Below are 16072 nucleotides of genomic sequence, written 5' to 3' on the forward strand. Positions count from 1 at the left end.
ATTGACTTAAATTAAGTCAAAAACATGTAAATTTCCTGACTTATGAATGTATATTGACCTAATAAGACATATAATTTTAATCGAACCTAATTGAATAGAAATTTCCCTTCCTGCAGCTATCTTAATATATTTGAAACCCTTGCTCTGTTTTTTATTTCATGCTTTTCTGGGCACCCTCCTGGCCCCCTGGTACATTTTTGTCTAGAACCGTCCGTGGTTAGAAGCCATCTTCATACTCACCTGGTTATATAATCAACAGTTGGCTTTTGGTGAGGAGAGGGGGGTGTATCCATCCTCTCTCTCCATCCTCCTCATCCTCCATGCTGTGTTTGGTGACAGGATTTCAGCGCAGACCTGCAGTGTGTCTCTGAGGCTGAATGGAGGTCTTCATCCAGCTCCTGCAGACATTTTCCCCTCAAACACCCCCACTATAGAAACGGACAGACCGGCTGCCACTGGCTGTCATTCCTTCCAGCGAGAACCGGTGTTTGTTTTCGCCTGCGCGCTTCTCTGAACCTGCGGCTGGAGGAGAGAAAAGGCGCATCTTTTTCCCCTCACTGCGTGGACACGCATCCAGAGTGGAGGTGATCGGGGACTACCTGTTTGCTTCCACGCGGCTGACGCAAGCTCATCCATACCTACTGACCTACTTTGTGGTTAGTTGGGAGCCGGAGCGTTGGAGCGGTTGCGTTTTTTGTTTGTTTTGTTTCTTAATTAAAGGATGCAAGGTGTTGTGGACGAAGTGGTGACCCCGAGGGGAAAGCTTCAGTAAAGCAGAGGCAGTGGTCAGAGGAAGGCAGGGATGTGCGCCTCTCATCAGCTGCTGATGCTGATGCTGCTGATGCTGGCCTGCTGGCAGACAGTCGGTGCAAGTAAGTCCCTTCTTCTCTCAACACATTCAATGCAAAAAACAGAATAAAATAAGTTATTTTCTCTTCAAGGAAGTCATTTTTTATTGAATTGAGGAGGTAAGTGAGACACTTTGGCAATAGAACAAGAAAATGTACATTTAAAATAAGAAAAAATAATTGCATTAGTGCATATTATCTAATCAACTTATTCCAAGAGTAAAAATACTAATTCCATTAGCGAATCATCTTATTCACCAGCGGAAATTAAGGGTAAATACACTTAATTTAAGACATTTTTACTTATTTCTAGAACATGTATTTAGATATTACATCTTACTCTCTAATTCTTTTATTACAGATCACTGCAAAAACGACCTAGAAATAAGTCAACATTTCTTAAATTAAGTGTTTTTACTCCTAATTTCAGCAGAAAAAAAAGAGGATCTGCCAAAGGAATTAGTATTTTTAGTCTTAAAATTAGATAACTAGATAATATGCACTTGAAATAAGACAATGCAACTGTTTTTTCTTATTTGAAAAGTAAATTGTCTTGTTCCATTGGCAAAGTTTCACACTTACCTACTCAATTCAAGAAAAAATGCAATTATTTTAAGAAAAAAATTACTTATTGAGATTTCAATTTTTTCCAGTGATGTTGCTTTTAAGCAAAGAGAATAAAGTTCCTTTTTTCTAATAATTCAGCAAAACTTGAAGCTTAGGATTTTATGACACAGAATCATATTTTAAACGGTTATTTAGCTTTATTAGTATGATTGTAGTTTTATATGCTAAAATAGTATTAATACCCCTTAATAATCGAGAAAGGGGGCATGCATTCCGGCATCTTAAGGGAAAGTTGAGTGGAAGGAAAAAGTGTAAAACAGGGGAATATGACTTTGGGCTGATGCTACAGTTAAATAAAATAGAAAAAAATAATTGCCTGGGAAACAAAAAAAATAAATAAATATATATAATATTGCAAATTGATCTCGATGGCTGACCCATATATATATATTTATTTATTTATATATCTCTTTTGTATCTCCCTTTTTTTATTTACTTTTCATGTGCTTTAACCCATATTTTTCACTTCATCACTTATATCTACAATTGGAAAAAAAGACAGCAGAAGTCCATGTAATTGCCCAAGTATAACAAAAAGCAGAAATACTTCATTCAAGCAGTCCCATATAAAAACAATTGTGATATGATCTATTGTGCAGCTCTTATTTACATATGAAAGACAAAAATAAGGTTCGATAAAATCTTAAAATAAAGCATAACATTTTTATGTGCCTGTTATTTTCCTTAGAATCAGTGCGAAAAGTGCAGACTCAAATATAGTGACTGAAACCTTCTGGAACAATATTTAAAAAAAAAACTGGTGCTAAGAACGTTGTGTCTCACCATATAAAAACACAAGAAAAAATAAAAAATGTTGTTTCTTCTTTGGCTATAAGAACATTAACATTAGCAAAATTACCATAAAACCAAACCTTAAACTTACCATCTATGTATGAGCTTCCCTTTCTGCATTGAATTAGAGAAATAAATTTACTTTCAGATATTAAAATTCATTCAGTTCTCTCCAATTGAATCTAATATGGTCCACATTTAACTTAGACTTTAATGGAATTCATTCATGTGTAATCCAGTTATACAGCCGGATCATATCATTCGTTTTCACTCCTAAAACAATACAGTCAAGTGCAATTGATCATACATTAATTGTTCAAACATAGCCATCCTAGGGCGTCCAGAATATTTAATTGAGTCGTCTATCCAGCATCTTTTATCCAGCATGCATGTCTCCTTGGTCTGAAGTCAGTTTCTAGGAGTTACTATTATGAGGTCCTTTCTATGAACAGCATCTGTGGAAACAAAGGTAGCTAACAGCAGTAATATCTCTGTTAGAAAACATAACTTTTTTTTTTCTTTTTTTTACGTTCTTCATAATTTGGCTCTATATATGAAAAAAAAAATGTTCCCCCATTCTTAGACACATTTTCTCTCATAGAACCTTCCAAACATAACGTCATCTAATTAATTCAAAAGTAGTAAGACTCAAACTTCATTTGAACAGGTGTTTTGTGTCAGAATTAAATTCACTCGCTGACATAGAGTAACCACCCGTTGCTCTGGAAGCTAATCTGCTTCCTTGTGGCGTTCACCTGCATTTTATTATGACACTTTCCACCTACGTGCACATTTTTAAAACACAGATCCAGCCCCCACATGGCAACAGCTCTTGCTTACTGTAGCAACCCACCCTCAGCAAACACAAAGCTGAATGAGATAAATGTTTTATTTTCTGCTTTGACTTCACCAATTAGTCTCACTACCAGCCAGTTTTCCCGCATATTTTTATTCATAGTTTGTTTGTGTTTTCCCTTCATTAAACAAAATTCCTTTTTGTTTATCGAATTGTTGATTACATGTTTCACAAGGTCACCACATTTTATTCCACTCAAAACTTCTTAAGCATTTGACGTATAAATAAAACTACCAAAGTGAATGAATAATGCTATTTAAAAAAACAGCTATTTTCCAGCTAATCAAAGTTTCAATGATTTTTAAACAAGCACAAGCAGCAGGATTGCTACTCAAATGACTAATCAGCAGATTACTGCTTGTTGTGTGTTCACATTTGCCTCTGTGAGAGGTAATTGTGAATTCAATAAATTGTGTGAACTCTAAGTGATCTTATGTGATTCTACAGGAGGGAAATGTCAATTTGAAATGGATACCAGTAGGCAAATGTGATTTCAAAATAAACATCAAGAGGTAAATGAGAATTCATTGATCTAATGTCAATCTGAAACGACTTCCATCAGGGAAATTTGAATTCAATCTGATCCAAGGTAGTCAAATGTGGATTCAACATGATAAATAGGAGGCAAATGTGAATTTAAAAAGACCGCCAGGTGCCACAAATGAATTTAAAATGAAAACATGGAGACAGATATCAATATAAATTAACAACTATAGGGCAAATGGGAATTTAGTGTGATCCTAGATAGGTAAATGTGAATTCTCAATGATCGGAAGAAGGCAAATGTGAATTTAAAGTGGCTACCAGGAGGCAAATATGAATGGCAGGAGGTAGATGTGATTTCAAAGTTATCTAATGTCAATTGGAAATGACTTCCTTGGGGCAAATGTGAATACAACATGATTTCAATTTGACATGACCACCAGGATGCAAATGTGAATTTAAAAACACCACCTAGAGGCGACTGTGTATTAAAAAGACTACCAAAAGGCAAATGTGAATTTAAAGTTACCAAGACAATGCAAATATTAATCTGAAATTATAACTAGTAGTCAAATCAGAATTTAAAATAACCACCATGGGGCAAATGTGAATTCAGTGTGAACCGAGGTATGCACATTTGAATTCAAAATGACCACCAGGAGGCAAATATAGATGGAAACCATTGTGAATTCTTTCTTTCAGCACCAAGCTAATAGTGTTAGTTTTTATACTAAAATGAACACTATAATACAAAGTAAAGTAATCTTAGGTATTATTGTAGATATTGGGATAACATTATGTAATAATAGGGTTGGATTAAATAAGCATTGTCTTCTTCCCATTCATTTTGACTGGTGTCTTTTTCCTTTTGTTTCTCCATTGTTTTTGCTATAATTGCCTTATCTTCAAATAAAACCTTTAAAGAAAAATAAACATAGTTTAAAAAAAAAATACAATATGACTACAAGGTGGGAAAAACGACAATAGAACATTTTACCAGAAGGTAAATGTTTGCCAAATTACTTCCTGCAGGTGGATATAATTTGAAATGCACCAACCTGAGGAAAAGGTGAACAAAAACTGTAAACAAGAGCTAAATAGGAATTTGAAGCTCTCATACAAAGTAGTGAGAACTGTTCATATAAACTGGTGAATAGCTGTACCTTTCATATGCACTACTAAAAAGCTTTCATATACACTACTGAAAAGCTTTCATACATACTACTGAAAAGCTTTCATACATACTACTGTAAAGCTTTCATATACACTACTGAAATGCTTTCATACATACTACTGAAAAGCTTTCATACATACTACTGAAAAGCTTTAATATACACTACTGAAAAGCTTTCATACATACTACTGAAAAGCTTTCATACACTACTGAAATGCTTTCATACATACTACTGAAAAGCTTTCATACATACTACTGTAAAGCTTTCATACATACTACTGAAAAGCTTTCAAATACACTACTGAAAAGCTTTCATGCACACTACTGAAAAGCTTTATATGAGAACTTTTGTGTAGGATATATAAGAAGTAAATGTTTTCACTGGTTTATGTGAGAGCTTTTCACTAGTGTTTATGCAAGTTTTTCAGTATATTATAAGGAATAGTTTAATTTAATATGTGTATATGAAAGTTAATTTTATGTCCTTAGGGGCACCCCCTAGAAAACTATGTATATGTGAATTAAAAATCCCTCACAAAATCAAATGTGAATGAGTACTAGAAGCAAACAAAAATGTAAAAAAAAAAATTCAGGAATGTCTTATATAATTAATTGAGCAGCAGGGTACATAAAGGTGAGGTCAATGTGAACACAATGACAATGAGGAGGCAAATGGGAATTGTAAAGCCTGATAAACCAGACTAAATGTGAGATTAAATGTGTTATTTAGTCTGGCCCTGATGAATGAGACATCGGAAGATTGTTGATGAGAACAACGAGTTGTCTTTCAAACTGCTGTCTGTGCCAACGCTATTGGCCAACGCTCTGACCAATGAGCGCAACTGACTGTGAAGTAGTAAGCACGACAGAAAGCTGGTGGAGGAGTGTAAACAAACAGCCTGTCGGTAAAACGGCGCATATGTCTTTCTTAAAAATGAATGAGCATAGAGCCTCTTCCTGCTCACGTTTCAACAAAAACCCAAGTCTAATCCTTCCAAAACTGATTCCAAAGCTGAGTCAAACGAGAACTGTTCAATAGTTGTTGCTATCTTCCTTGTTGTGCTTTTTCCAGCGTTGCACAGCTTTGTCGTCATGCCCTCAAAACCCCGCCCGCTTTGCATCCAGAAATTCAAAACTCATCTCTGCGTTGTGATTGGCTCGCCAGTTTTAGGGCCTGAGGCATTGATCGAGGCTAGACCACAAGCAGGCAAAAAGGGGTTTGGCCGCTCGTGGGTGGGGCTAGTTTACTAGGTTGGAATTGTACATTTTTCTCAGAGTTAAATATTAACTATCCAATTGTAAAATAATGTTTTGCATGTTTGATTTATCAATGTGTAAATCATTTTAAGAGTTAATTATTATCTGAGGAAGGGCCTTTCAATGAAAAAGAGTTTGATTTATTTTCTCAAATAGAGGTTCTGAAATGAACGGAATTTGTATAGTAAAACAAAAAATGAAAGAGGCTGAAATGTTTACCTTGTAAAGTGATTGTTTACAACAGAGGAGGTCTATTTATAACCATCTGGAGCTGTGAGTATGTGACACATGCATAGTTTTACATAAATATGCTTGATTTAAAGCAAGTGGAGTGTCTGTTTACGGCTTATATTTCATAGAGACAAAGCACTCTTGTAAAAGTGTCAAAGCCATAACAAACTGCCCATCAGGTGGTCCGGAGTAGCCTCTTCTGTGCTCTCTGCTTAATTAGCTGTAACAAGGAAGCGCTTAAATCACCAATGGACATATTCCTGCCTGTTGGACGTTCTCATAGGATTCAATGTAATTCACACTTCAGGAAGATGATGCCAGATCAGCGTTTCTCTTCTTTCGTGGAATAACAACAGGCGGCTAATCAGTGCTCATGAGGCTTTGCGTAGATTTATACGATAGAGAGGGCTTTTTATTTTCCACACGTGGCCTGAACCTCCCCCGGTTTGTGTCGTAAACATCTACTCCTCACCGCAGCTTAGCATCCTGCCACCACTTTGGTGTAAATGGCTTCCCTGCAGGGGAAAGAACATGCAGTCTCCCGCCGGTGTTTTTTCCTGCTAGATAAATCCCCACATCTGCTCACACACAGCAGTACAGGGCTGAATTTAGTTTAGTTTTTTTTTAAGTATCAAAACCTGAATTGGAAGCCTTGATAAGCAGACTGGTGACCTTATTGGAAAAAATATTTGAAGACCAGGAGCTCCAAAAGCTCAGTAAATCCAACCACCAACTTCTAAGGAAGGTCCAAGATGCTATATTATAGATGTGGTTAAATTATATGTATCCTAATTTACAAATCTGAACGATAAAGACGCACTAAAAAAAGTTGAAGCTGTTGTACAGATGTCATAAAAAAGGAGAAAACAGTTCAGTTTGTAAGATATAAATATGCAGCAGCTGTCGAAGCTGAAGATTTCTATTGATGCTCAGCGGGTTGAAGAGGGTTTTCAGTTCTGCAGGGAGGCTTCGCTTATCTCTCTCTGCAGCTCTACATCACTTCTCTGCACACTGTTGATCTTTTATTTGTGGTGACATCCTGAACCTCGTGCCTCCTCCTCTCCTCTTTCTTTAATGTGTTTTGTTAATTTCGCAGCATCACTGCTTCTCCCCTTGTAGGACACGTACCTGACTGGGCAAGGTCAAATTGATTTCACAGCTGATTGCCATTTTATTGAAGTAATGCATTTTAAAACTGATGTTGCATACTGAACGAGGCCATTAAGCATAAAATGAGCACATAGTTGAGTTGATCTGGATGTGAAATCATGGTTTTTCAGTCTTAAAGCAAAACAAAAACCTTGCAGGAGACTAAGAATAACAAAAATTAGAACAAAATGTTCAAAAAGCAATTTAAATCAATCACAATGTGAAGCAAAGAACAAGAAAAACGGAAGCACAAAATGGTCAGACAAAGGATCAAAAGGCAGTACATGGATCTCAAAGATACAGGTATAACTATAAAGGCAAAGTGAACCACATGGCCCAAATACACAGTGTTAGAGCAAAAAGAAACCTGAGAGGCAATACTGACTGCTGACAGCATGAGCATGAACCCAGGATGACCAATAAAAGGTAAGTGAGCAGTAAAGCTGGCAATGTGGACTCTATAAATAACAACGACAAGAGACTGTAGATGGCTGAATTAACACTAAGAAGCAAATGTATACACAACAGAACCATTACGTGGCAAAAAGGAACACATAATGATAACCAAGAGGCAAATAAGAAGAAACTCACCACCACAAGGCAAATGTGAAGTAAAAATGACAACCAAAAAGGGACAACGAAAGCAACCAGCGAATCTGAATACAGATGACCAACAAAGAGAAGACAAAAGCAAAAGGCCCAAAAAAGAAAATGTAAATGCAGAATGACCACAACAGGCAAATGTCAATGAAAAATGAGCAAAAGAGGCCAAACATAAAAAACAGTGACCACGAGAGGTGAGTGTAAATGCAAAGTTGGTACAAAAAGACAAATGTAAAAGCCACATGACAACATGAGGGAAATGTTAATGAAAAATGAGCACAAGATGTAAATGTGATGGTAAATGACCATGAGAGGCAATTGGAAACATTTGTACAAAAGGTAAATGAGGAAGTTAAAAGTAGTACCAACAGCAAATCTGAAAGTAAAGGAATCTCCAACAGACACAATGGAAAATATAGGAGGGGTGTGTTAAAGGTAGTGGAGGATGTTCTTTTTCCGGGTGTAAATCATTCTGGTGATATGCTTACGTAAGGCCGTCCTATGTGCTCGTCTTCAGTTAGTTGTCTTTTTCTGCGCATGCGCACTTTTATGTGGTGAGCTATAGTTTCAGCCGGTCATTGAAGCTTGCCTTTCTCACCCCGTTTCTTTGACAATGGCAGAGCGTTGTAATTGAAAAAGTGTCTACGAAGTGTATGAGAAGAAAAGAAAGGCCTCAGAAGAGAGAAAAAAGACTTGTTTTTGGGAGATTTTTTCGTGCGACTGAATGCACAGGTCGGGCTTCCCACTGTAGAAACTTCAGTTGCGAAGTTTCTACTCGACAGGTAAAGTTTGGCATGCTATTAGGAGAAATCCATCTCATATCACTGCTAGTAAAATATATCTACCTCTATATTGTAACTTTCCAGGGAAGATATGTTTATTTATTTTGTAATTTGCATCATTGGTAGTGGCCACAGATCGTTATTTACCCAGCCAACATGTCCAAATTTCCACTGCAGCAAACACATACAAGGATGTCATGATTTTTTATGTACCAGTAGTCTTATTTGTGTGGAAACTTTTTATATATAATTATGGGTGAGCGACCGTCTTATTGCATCCAATCACCTTCTTGAATAGAAATGTGCTCATGCATGCTCTCGTATGCGTTTAATAGGTGTTCCCTCTCTGGAGCAGGTACAGGGTTGTGCATGTTTTTTTTGTTTTTTTTTTATTTTACTTTTTTTAACAGTGTCCTGTCTGGCAATGTGGCAATAAGAATAATTGTCTTGATGCTAAAAACAGCCCAACAGATTTTACTATCACAAGTGGAGCAATATGGCAATTGCCATATTGCTCCACTTGTTTCGTGCATATAAATTGCTTTATTATAATTATAATTACAGTTTATATGGACACTGCAATGTAAATAGAACAGAAGAGGAAAACAGAAGAAGAAAAAGAAAAAAAAGGGAAAAGATGAAAGAAAGAGGAGATAGAAAGGAGACAATGACTAAACAAATTATAGTCTGCTTCATCACCTGAAACAAGATGCAAAAAGAACAACCGAAAGACATGGTACGAGACATACAGTAAAGCAACACCTTGAAACTATCGCTGAAGTAGTACTATTTAGTCTGACATGTACTCTATGTTATGGTAACATAGAGTATGTTATGTTTATTTCTTTTCAAAGTGGAGAGGGCAGGTTTTTTCAAAGATTCGTTAAAATCCTCCATTATACCTTAAACAAATGAGCATCAAGTGGCAAACATGAACGCAAAATAAACACCAATATGTAAATGTCAACCTTTACGGGCCACTACAAGACAAATCTGAAGAAATAAAAGATCTACCTCATGTCTAGGCACATATGAAAGCAAAATGATTGGAAGTGGCATGTTTGGTTAACCAAGAAGCAAATGTTAAATAAGATGACCATAGGTAGCTGACTGAAAATTACCACCAGAATATATATGAACCATGAAGATATACCCAACCATGAATCAAATATGAAGGCAAAATAAACAAGAGACAAATATGAAGATAAAATGACTACAAGAGGCAACTGTGAAAACAAACCGACCAAGAAACATGAAATAACTCCTACTAGTCAAACACTGAGGCAATATGACCACAATTAAGCACAGCAAAATATTTATTACTGGACTAAACTGGATGCAAATTGGTCACTTTGGTGTAAAGGATGACTGCCAAAAGTTCAATGTGGGAACTGAAAGTTGAACAAAAGAAACAGGTATTGGCACAGACAAAAAAAAAAAGCAATATAAAGAAATTTACAACTCAGAGAAAAGACACAGCATCACAAAGTCACCGAAACACTGTTGAGAGCCAAGCAAGGCGGCAGACACCTGGCACGGCTCTAATATAAACAAAGGCTGAGACGTGTGTATTACAATGGCCGCCTGTTTCATAATCCACTCAATATCAGACAGTGTTCGATCAGTATTCATAGTTTGTCAGTATATTTTAGAGCAAGCACTCACACAGACTCCCAAACATGCGCAGACATGCATTTATCTTCAGAAAGTGGTGGGAAGCCATTATCCAGATTAGGCTGTCGGAGTCTATCAGCTAACTGTTACATCACTGTGATTTACAGTCATCTGTCCAACTCCACTTGTACGTCACAGACTACTGTAGTGGTAAACATCTGCTTTCACCAGACCTGTTTGAGTTTTTGTTACTCCTGCATTGTTGGGGGGAGCTGCTGACAAACAAAAGCTAGTGATGTATGAAAAACTAGGTAACTTATGGTATTACATGCAAGTAAAATATAAAAGAAATTTAAATCTCTAGGTGCAATAACGACAATCCTCCCCTTTATTGATAACCCCCCCCCCCTTTAACGACCGACCCTCAGAATTATAGACAGGTTTCAGATATTACAGGCTAACAATGGAACCAAACGACCCACTCGTCGGTTTCAATTTGCATGTTTCCAAGCAATACAAGGCCTTGTCTCTACAAAGACTCAAACTCACTGCAGATCCAGACATTTGAATTGAGAAAGCTTCCTGGAGAGGAAGTGAAATGTCTTCAAATCTTGGAAACCAAGTCCAGTGGATTGTTTTTTTTTTTGTGCAATATTGGGATATTGCTACAAGGTGTTCCACTAAACCCTTTTGAAAGTACCCCAAACTCCACACCCTGTACAAACTTGGACAGGCCAAACGCCTTCTGGAGAAACGCTCTATGTTAATTAGAGTCAGGAAACTCAACTTTTAAGCTTCACTCCTCTGGGCTTAGCCTGTCTGTGTCATGTATGCTTGCCAAGGAACCCCAACCCAACGCCTGGCTCCAGGGTTATGTCGTTGCTATGCCGTACTGGGCAATGACATGTGCCAGAGGACAGCCAAGGACACACTGGAAGGTCTACATCTCTTTTCCTGGATGGGAATGCCTCGTCTTCCCCCAGCAGAGGTGTAGGAGCCTTGAATTAGGGCCTTTAGATATAATTGTAACCATAATACAACTTCCAAATAACTCCATACTTTATAGAGATGATCTCAGTTCTGTGTTGTGCATTCAGTCAATCAGAGATACACTTGGATAGTTTTAACACTAGGTCTCCATCATCATAACTTCGTCTCCCTTATGCAATACAGTGGAAATGTCAAAGGATGATTTAATGTAGGGCACTTAGAAGCAGAAAATGACTAAATGTGTCCTTTAGGAAGTTAAAAATGAATGGTTATAAATATGTTATCCAGACTAACAGAGCAAAGAAGGACATGGAGGAACAGAGTGTGCTCTGACGGCCATCTGAGCTGCTAGATTTCAGCCCTCTTGTTCTTTCGCTCTTTTTTTCCCCCTGCTAGGCCACTCCGTCTGTCGTCGCACTTTGTTCAACGAAACCAAAAAATTGAAAATCACCACCTCTTGATATCTGCCATGGATAATAGCTTTTTTTTTTCCATTTGTGCTCCGTTCATCTGTCTTCCCCCCTTGGTCCTGTCATCTTCGTATCATCTTCCATCCACTTCTCTTTGTTCTCCATCTGCTTTCCTCTGTCTTCCTGACTCCCATCTAAGCCTCCCCTCTCATCTCATCACCCCTACTCATGTGTGGAATGTAATTGCAGAGGTCTATTCAGCACTGCCAGATGAAAGAAGGTGGGATGCAGCAGCCGTAGCGCAAGGGGATGTTGTCTGTTTTCGGCAGGGAGCTTGAAACACGGTTCTGAGTGTGGCGGAGTGTGTAGGAGGGATGCGTTCTCGTCATGCCTCTTTGCATTATGCGTACACATGTTTGCTTTGTGAGTGTCTGTAAGCTTCCCCATTCTGTTCAGAAACCCTCCCCGGAGCAACAGATTCAGAAATGTTAATGGTACAAAGCCCCCTGGAAGGGAGTGGTTCTCCTCTTCTGACGTCGGTTTGATTTGAGCTGATGTCAGTTTGGGGATTTGGGAAGAAGTTCTCATGCAGGAGTTCAGCTCTAAGCAGGGAGGATTTTTACCAGCTGAAACTTCACCAAATCAACTCTAATGTGCGATTCACAGCATCTGTCTCACATACCACAACAGTGATGGTCGACAAACATGATGCTTATGTTAAGGGTGATATCACGAAGGCTGAGGAATTTGGATGGCATGTGATGAGATGTTGTTAAAAAACGAAATTTAATTAAAAGATTTTCCAGGTCTGGAGAAATAGGAAAATATGGGAAAATACGATTTGTCTAAAAGTCATCATCCATCCATCCATCTAACGATTCATCCCTGCATCCATCTACCTGTTAATTTATCTGATGGTTCGTCCATCCCTCCATCCATCCATTCATTCATTCATTCATCTAAGGATTCATCCATCTAACGATTCATCCATACATCCATGCATTAATGTATCCATCCATCCCTCCATCCATCCATGGATTGATCTAACAATTCATCCCTCCATCCATCTACCCCTTCATTAATCTGATGATTCATCCATCCCTCAATCCATCCATGCTACCATCCATTCATCCATTCATTAATCATCTAATGATTATTCCATCCATCTATGCAACCATCCATCCATTCATCCCTCTAACAATTCCTCCATCCATCCATCCAACCTCCATCTATCCCTCCAACCTCCATCTATCCATGCATCCATCTAACAATTCATCCATCCATCTACCCATTCATTCATCTAATGATTCATCCATCCATCCATGCAACCATCCATCCATTCATCCATCCAACCTCCATCCATCTATGCATCCATCTAACAATTCATCCCTCCATCCATCTAACCATTTATTCGTCTAACGATTCATCCATCCATCTAACAATTCATCCATCAGTCCATGCATCCATCCATTCATTCATCTAATGATTCATCCATCCATCCATCTACCCATTTATTCATCTAACGATTCATCCATCCATCTAACAATTCATCCATCAGTCCATGCATCCATCCATTCATTCATCTAATGATTCATCCATCCATCCATCCATTGGTCCATCTAATGATTCATCCATCCATCCATCCATTGGTCCATCTGATGATTCATCCATCCATCTACCCATTTATTCATCTAACGATTCATCCATCCATCTAACAATTCATCCATCAGCCCATGCATCCATCCATTCATTCATCTAATGATTCATCCATCCATCCAAACATTGGTCCATCTAATGATTCATTCATCCATCCATCCATTGGTCCATCTAATGATTCATCCATCCATCCATCCATTGGTCCATCGGATGATTCATCCATCCATCCATCTACCATTTATTCGTCTAACGATTCATCCATCCATCCATCCATCCATCCATTGGTCCATCTAATAATCCATCCATCCATCATTGGTCCATCTAATGATTCATCCATCCATCCATCCATTGGTCCATCTAATAATCCATCCATCCATCCATTGGTCCATCTAATGATTCATCCATCCATCCATCCATTGGTCCATCTAATGATTCATCCATCCATCCATCCATTGGTCCATCTAATAATCCATCCATCCATCCATCCATTGGTCCATCTAATGATTCATCCATCCATCCATCCATTGGTCCATCTAATGATTCATCCATCCATGCATTTAACAATTCATGCATAATTCATCCACTATTTTTTACTTTGTATTTAAAATATAGACACAGTAGTTTCAAATTGTTGTCATTTTAGTTTTTGTATACCGGTAATCAAATTAGTGAAGTTTAAAGAAAATACAAGAAAGGAAGAAGCTTCCAGTTAGTCCCACCAAATCTTTTCTTCACAAATATCATAAATCCTTTCATTTACTGCTGATTTTGCTGCCAGGCCAACAGAGGATGGATGAGCTCTTAGCCTGTGATCTACGTCTGGATCTAAGTTGATCTGATCTGTGTGAACCATTTCTGAGTCTGAATAGGGGTTAGAACTTGTGTCTCAGCCAGACTAGAAAAAAGTCATGCTTTGATCCTCACAGGTAGTAAGCATTAATATGGCAAGCACCAAAAATAGAGCGGTTTAAAAAAAGAAAACATAAATCTGTGTTGAACTTCTGCTTATTAAAATTTAAACAACTACAGATACTCTGCAGGTAGAATTGAAAAAAATCTTCAGTAGACGTAGCCATGTTTTCACCTCCTTTTGCATCCCCTTATTCCCTTTGCATTAATGTTTTATGTAATGATTCTCTGATTCTTTAGACACAAAACAATTCCTGTATCTTTCCATGGATCCCCACAGTAATATTGTGATAATCTCAGCCAATGAATTAAATCTGAGAAATTGATTTAAAGGTGACCTAAACATCTCATTTTGTGTCCTGGAGTGTAATAAAGTGTCATATTTTAGTTAATAACTCAGAGAAACATTGTTTTACAGTGAGAAATATGTCAGGAAATGAACAGTTCCTACCCACACAGTGTCAAAAAATAGACCCTCAGACATGGTGGCCTCAGAATTTTTTTTTTCTCCCACCTTCTTGGCCTGCTTTCATTCAGTCCACCCCCGCATCCAAGATGCAAAAGCTTTTTATCCCTCCCTGTCAGCCATCAGCCAGCACTCTGGGACTATTCTAAAGGAACTCGACACCCCAGAGGTTAGGGCTACCTCTGTAAAAGCTTGGTCCTTTTATTTACTGATCCTGAAGCGGTTTTTGCAGCTGGACCAACAGAGGATTGGTAGAGCTTTGGAATTAAGACGAACTGTGACTTTTTGTGGGTATGAGTTGGGTGTAGAACTTGAGTCTTAGCTGGTAGTAAGAATGAATGGTTCGAAAATAGACAAAAAGAGAAAAAACAAACCAAGCATTGTGACTTTAAGCACTAAGCAGGAAGGATCAAATTGGGACGTATTTTGCTGTGCATGCAGACCAATGTCAGAACGGCAACTATAGACCTTGTGCAGTCAGGTGTCTGCTGTTTGTTTAATACAGCAAGATATTTACTACAGAGATGTAGTACAGAGCCCAACAGAAAATTACTTTTTTTTTGGTTTGAAGTCCTTATTTGGCCTTTTAACAAAATATGTAAAAAGAAAAAACAGAAATACATTTTTGATATTAATAATCTATTACTATGCGATAAATCAAGATAATTTTTTGTGTAGTCTTCTGTCCTCTGTTATCAGGTATATCTGATTGTGTACAGTAGGATTTTGAGCAAAGTTTTTACCATGAAATTATGCAAAATGTGTCAGACGCAAAGCATTTCAGAAACCGTATGTATCAAATATGATACATTTGGCATTACAGGGTTAAACAGGTTTAGATGTCCGGTTTAGATGCAAAGTCTATTGTAGACACACCAATAGGTTCTGTGGCTCCTTTTTGGCCATCTGGTGCAGCTGGTGTTGAAGCGTTTTGAGTGTGAAAGTGGCAAGGGTCGGAAAATCGATACTTTTTTCTTCTTCTTCAACGTAGCTCGATGAAGAAAGTTTATCCGAGAGCTGACAGGGAGACATTATAGGTGTTTCCATCAACCTTTTTCTTTTCTATTGCTACCTTGATGGAAGTAGCAATATTTGAACCAGCTTACTAAATTTACTAAGAAAGTTTTAGACTTTCTAAAGGTGTTTTTTTAACTTTTTCAAAAAACCTTTAATGTGTTAAGGGGGGGGCATTTTTGTAATAAGTAAGCAAATATTACCCCACGTG

At 37.7% G+C, this 16072-nt stretch overlaps 1 protein-coding gene across 1 annotated transcript in view; it reads left to right on the forward strand.

The window, feature by feature from the left end:
- Nucleotides 1-231: 231 nt before the first annotated feature.
- The window catches only part of LOC119781572 (fibronectin type III domain-containing protein 5-like), a 36188-nt gene continuing 20347 nt past the window's right edge, over nt 232-16072 (forward strand). The window contains exon 1 of the mRNA XM_038282069.1: nt 232-872. Within this exon, the coding sequence (XP_038137997.1) occupies nt 803-872 (70 nt within the window). The 5' untranslated portion in view covers nt 232-802. The remainder of the gene's footprint in view (nt 873-16072) is intronic.

This window comes from Cyprinodon tularosa, unplaced genomic scaffold (genome assembly GCF_016077235.1).
Source record: "Cyprinodon tularosa strain WSP-4 unplaced genomic scaffold, ASM1607723v1 ctg18, whole genome shotgun sequence".
Lineage (NCBI taxonomy): Eukaryota > Metazoa > Chordata > Actinopteri > Cyprinodontiformes > Cyprinodontidae > Cyprinodon > Cyprinodon tularosa.